The sequence below is a fragment of the Pelophylax lessonae genome (genome assembly GCF_965119305.1).
Source record: "Pelophylax lessonae genome assembly, chromosome: 9".
NCBI classification, from domain to species: Eukaryota; Metazoa; Chordata; class Amphibia; order Anura; family Ranidae; genus Pelophylax; species Pelophylax lessonae.
The window spans coordinates 173,020,614-173,026,613 of NC_138776.1; the positions used below are offsets into that span (position 1 = coordinate 173,020,614).

General features: G+C 36.6%; 1 protein-coding gene across 2 annotated transcripts in view; it reads left to right on the top strand.

Moving 5' to 3' along the window:
* Positions 1-6,000, top strand: part of LOC309563240 (LIM domain-binding protein 3-like) — a 107,584-nt gene that overhangs the window by 22,131 nt on the left and 79,453 nt on the right. For both annotated transcript variants that reach the window (XM_082267627.1, XM_082267628.1), the window contains 2 exons: positions 1,108-1,218; positions 5,164-5,319. In XM_082267627.1, the coding sequence (XP_082123753.1) occupies positions 1,108-1,218; positions 5,164-5,319 (267 nt within the window). The remainder of the gene's footprint in view (positions 1-1,107; positions 1,219-5,163; positions 5,320-6,000) is intronic.

The following is a 6,000-nucleotide window of genomic DNA, read 5'->3' on the forward strand; positions in this document are numbered from 1 at the left end:
GCCATAGATGACCGTACAGAAGCAGGGATCACTGTGGTCTGGTTAGCAAGGGTGATGATGTAGATCAGTTGGAGAGTGGATACGGGGGACGGCCAAACTTGGGCAAGGTTTATTTCAAGCAATCCAAGTGAGCATCCTTAAAGTTTTATTATAGAACAGTTAGACCACTGTAAGGGCTTTGCTACACCATTAAAGTCTAGTTGGTGTACTCTTTGACCAAAAGTCAGGCATTTCTATAAGCCACACAAGAACTTTTACTACATACTGTATATTTACGTATAGTGTAGTGCTTCCATGTAATTTACCCAATAGAATTTCAATATATTTCCCATTGCGATATGGAATCAAGGATTTTTATGATTAATTGAGCCTTGAAGGCAACTTTTCATGAGAGGAACATGGATGCCACTACTGACCCCCCATCTGAAAATGCTAGTTGTCTGGAAGTGATGCTGATCCAATGGCTTTCCAATATTACATTACAAATGTACAAATAATGATCTGGCTTTTTCTGAGCTGCATACCTATTCCTAGTCAGTGATTCAGAAGGTACTGAAGTCAATGGGGTTGATTTGCAAAAAACTGGAGAGTGCAAAATGTGGTACAGCTGTGCATGGTAGCCAATCAGCTTCTAACTTCAGCTTGTTCAATTAAGCTTTGTCAAAGAAACTGGAAGCTGCACTAGATTTTGCACTCTCCAGTTTTAGTAAATCAACCCCAATGAGTAAGATAACAACCAGGCAACTAGCACTTTCAGGAGGTCAGCAATGGTGGACAGCCCCTGTTTTTCTCTTGCCATGTTTATGACCAATATTCAGCAATATTTTTAGTATTATTTTGTGATGTGTGGTTATTTTTATGTTTATTCATAAAATATATAATATGCCAAAAGTAAGAAATAGAATATTAGGAGGAGGCAAATTTTAACAATGATTATCAAAGTGCATTAAGTAGAACAGTATCTAGTGATATTTGTTGTTTGGAACTTTCATTGCTAGTAAATGCCTTGCTGTGGACATTTCATGGAATTGTGGTAAACGAGAGGTCTCAGCTGCATTTCATCCGTCTGTCTGTTTTGTGTCTCATGCATTGCTGTGTCATTTGCAGAGCTCCAACTGCTGCCAGCATCTCTCCTTCACAGAACAAACCCATCCTGGGCGCTAAGAACATATCTGCTGCAGCCTCCACTATATCTAGCGCCATTTCTGCACAGTCTAGGTATACATTTGCTTCTTTGCGTCATGTTTTGATTGTGTTTCCATATCTGTTTACTGTTCATTCTCATGCAACAGGTCATTGTACAAGATCCGTTCTTGATAAATGGTTAGAGCAGAAAGGTTCTATGCAATAGCTGTGACAGCAGTTCCTTGGAACATTATTTAACAGATGGTGACATTTTAAATGTCAAAAGGTTTTACATGTGCTTATTATGCAAGATGTAAAAAAAATAAAAAAAAATTGCTGATGACTTTTAAAAAAAAGTGATTGAGTTGCCTTGATGTTAGCAGTGGTAGTTTTATTTACATTTTGTAAAATAAGCACTGATAATAAACTGAGGTTTGAATGTATTGGGTTACTCAACTTGCATGTTAATGCACTCATTACTGCTTTATGGAATAAGCCAAATGTTTGTGTTAATAATTCAACCATAAAATCTGCTCTACAGGCATTAAAATACAAGACAAAGCCATTTAAGCACCTGTGAATGTGAGGATTTTATAACTTTGTATTGAACTAATGATTACCTTACCTTTAATTCTTAAGTCAATTTTAGGTTCATCGCCATTTTCTTTCCTACAAAAAGAAGAGGCATTGCTTGATACACTTAAAAATTTCAAGGCATTTTCCTAATCAACAAGGGCTCTTCCTAGACTATTTTCTTTTAAACACCTGAATTTTCTTTAATACAGGATATTTATTAGCGGAGATGGAAAATTTCAACATCTAACTACATTTTCATATTTCAGCTTTGGGGGGTCACAGCCAGACCAGCATGTGTATCTTGTGTCAAAAATTAAATAATTTCTAAATGATCACATTTATTTTAAACTGGAATCATTTAAAGCCATGTTTTTCCTTATTTTTTCCATTGCATTTCAGTGACGTGAGCTCCTGTAAAAAATACAGACTTTTAAAATGGCTGTGTACAATTAAAGGAACCATTTTGAACTAAAACTAGGCCTTCCATGCAACAGTTGTTAAAATGGCTGCATTACATAAAGGTTGGGCCAGGTTTCAAAGGTTGGGTGAATGAAATAAATAAGTACCATGAAGAATAGCTTTATTGATAATGTTTCCTGTGTTTTAGAAGGATGGTAGTTACTGTGCCAATCATCTATGCCATTTAGTTTGTCTTGTTTCATTGCCAAATAGTTGTTAAGCCTTGGAACAATGTCATAAAAAATATATATAAGAATACTTCAAGTATTTTGTATGCAGTGTTTTACTATATTTTAGAGTGCTTGTTTTCTGTATATTTTAATTGTGTTTAAGCCTAGGTTCACACTGATGCAGTGCGATTTGAAGCCATTTTGTAGTGGGATTTCAAGGAACAGCCACAGTGCGATTTAATGTGGTTCAGATGCGATTTTGATCTTTTTTTCATGTGATTTGGATACAGCTGTGATTTCTGTTTTGTGGTCTCTCTCTCTCTCAACAAACAGTACTAGAAAATGTGCTAAACTGTAATACTTTAGGACAATCTGCCTGCAGCTTCCATTAGAGTCTATGAAGCTTAAAATCGCACTGCATTGCAATAATCACGCACAGGACCCTTTTTCAAATTGCATCAGAATCGCACTGCATACAGTATATGTGGACAGCCTCCACAGAAATTCATGTTACTTAACTTGTCATGGGATTCCATGAGTTCTGGAGCGTATCTAAAATCCCATCAGTGTGAACCAGGGTAAATGACTAATGAATACTAGAGTGTTAAGTCCCAGATAGTTATACTTCATTTAAAATAATTTATTGAGATCATTGTGTCACATTACCTTTCATCATACAATAGTAATAGTTTAATAATCATACATAGTAAATTAGACTATAATGTGTCACGCAGAAATCAGTAACTAATAACTGGCAAGGGTGTTTGGCCCTCTTGCATTTCAGGTTTCTTGGTCTTTTACCAAAAGTCATTCTTGACTATTAAATCTTACACCAATTACTTATAAAGACATGATTATCAAGAAACATTTTTCACTCTGGTTACGTTTACAATTAGCACTTACTGATGCTGGCATAGCATAGTAATTCATTATGCCTTTTTTCAGTAGTTTTCTTCACCCCTTATCACTTAAAGACAATGTGTGGTCAATACCACTACTAGACATTTTTTTATAGACAGTGTTTCCAAATGATGAGAATTTATTTCATTGCTTTCTTTTCTTTTATTATTTAGAACATTTCTAATTAACCATGCAAGTGCATTGGCCATGATTATAAAAATGAAGTCATTTTTCCACCTCTAACTGACTCCATCTAATTGGATATTGCTCGGATTTATTTATTCTAGCTTGTGACCGTCTCTAGCCTTGCCAGCTGTTGTGTAATAAATGTTTCCTATGGGTCCACTGCAAAACACACTTTCAAGATGAATTCCAGACACCATTGTTATTACAATAATAAAATCAGTGCTGCATCTCCACCTCCACCTCCACCTGTGCATGCTGAGGCCATGTTTGTGTTATAATGGCCCTGGCAGCATCGCAACATTTCTCAAGGCCAAAAATACTTTACATAACCTAGCCACCCCCCCACATTTCGACCAGTTGCCATCTGTTTGTGCAGAAAAAAAAATACCTTTCCGACAGTGCCTAACTTTGAAAGGTGAGAACGTAGAAGTACAATTTAAAGTGATTGTAAACAATCACCTTGTAAAACAACCCATTCAGTTTCAAATAGAAATGAAAGGCAAAACATTTGTGTATAGATATAAAAAAAGTATAAATATCTTTTTCCCATTTTTTTTTAAGTGATCACATTTCCTCTGTTCTCAGCTGTAAAATAGCTGGGGAGGAAAATCAGCAGCACACTGGGCCTCCCAGTGAATAACTGTGCAGCAGGGACATGTCAGGACAAGTTTAATCAATGGAGGAGAGAATGGTTGAGTTCCCAGAATAGCTAGAGAACTGACCACGTGTGCTCTCCTGCTTAGTGTGGTCAGTTTTTAATAGGAAAGCGGAGGGACTTTCAGGAACACCAGGGATTTGCCATAAAGGAAGCAATACAAACAGACCAGGATACTTTCTCATACAAGTACCCAAGTGTTGGGGAAACAAACGCTTTAGGACCACCTATGAAGAAGAGGTAAAGGTGGTCACGTGGTCATTTGACATAGGTTGAAAAAAGACACCAGTCCATCCAGTTCAACCTATGGTGTGTGGGTGTGTGTGTTTATGTCAATTATTATGTCAAACATTTTAAATATATTTTGGTATTGTAAAAAAAAGGTAGGTTTTAGGAAGTAGTCCATAAATAGTTTTATAAATCCTGGACTGGTCATTTCACTTATATAGTCTACTGTTCAAATTCACTACCAGCCACAGGACAGCAGCAGATAAGCAAAAGATTAGGGATGACCAATGGAGCCACAACTCCCAGTATCAGATTACTAATAAGCAGTATTAGAAAGCATACTAGGTAACTACTGATTGGAAAATGTGAATTTGCAGTAGACCAGTAAGAATAGAGCTACAAGGCTTCACGCATTGCTAGAATATAAAAGGTCTGGATAAGGGTTTGATCCATCTTCTTTGTTTGGATATCTATGGCTTGCAAAATTGTATATCTGGATCTGGTTGGATTTGTTATCTCACTGAAATTGCCAAGCTCATTGGAGAAATTCATAAGTTTATCATGGTCTGGTTTAAACCAGAAGAAAACAATTTTCATAATTGACATTTTTTTTCTCAAGTCTTTGGAATGAGTATATCAGATGATGCACATTCCTGCCAATAATTCTACTAGTGAAAACAGGATCATTGTTTTAGTCAAGCAATGAAACTCAAATAACAGGAAATCTTGCTTATAAAGTTTTTGAAGGCCTGATCAAACTAAAGTTTCTTTCCCAGGATGCTACTATCTAACATTTAACTTTTACAACAGTTATACATCCTGATATGTTCCTTTTTTCCCTATGTAACTTTTTTCAACGGGTAGATACACATATAGGTCTCCCATGCTGCCACCAGCCTTGGAAGCCCTTTATATTACACCTATATTCACTACTTCACCTCTGCTCAAGAAGAGAAACGTAACAACCAAAACAACAAAAAGAACTGGTGTCTCATATCTACCAAGAAAAGTATCTCCGAGGTACAGCTAAAGCAGCTGGCTAGATATTAACAAGTTCCTACCTTCAGTGCTGAGAGGTCAGCAACTCTCCATCCACAGTCAGACAACGAGGATACAGCTCTGTTGTCTGACAAGACTTAAAGGGAAATCATCATATACTATGAATTGCATTTAGCATTTTGATATCTTGTTGGTTGGTCATTCAAATAAAACATCAATAAGGATACCATCATTTTTTTTTAATATGTGATTTAGAAGATCAAAAATAGTGAAGTCCCACCATGAAAAAAGTACACAAATTTTTCTACAGGGAAAGAATATGATTAGCATAACCCCAACATGGCTGAGAATATCCTTCTGGGAAATTATTCCTGGATCTCTACTATGCACTTACAGTTCTCAGACACCGTATCAGGTCTTGTGCCTCTCTCTCCCGTCATGGTTGCCAGCAATGCCCTGGTCTCCATCCATTTGTAGATTCATGGAAGTTAACTACTTACACTGCTTTGCATATACTGCATTTCAATAAACTTTACTGCATAGGCAGCTTCTGAAGACGATTTACACCACTCCTTTTTCTGACATGTTTCACCTCCTACATGGGCTTAGTCCTTCTATGACTAGGTTTTACGACTAAATCCCAGAAGGGGACAAAACATATCAGAGGCAAGGAATTGAGTAGATTGTCTCCAAAAGCAGTCT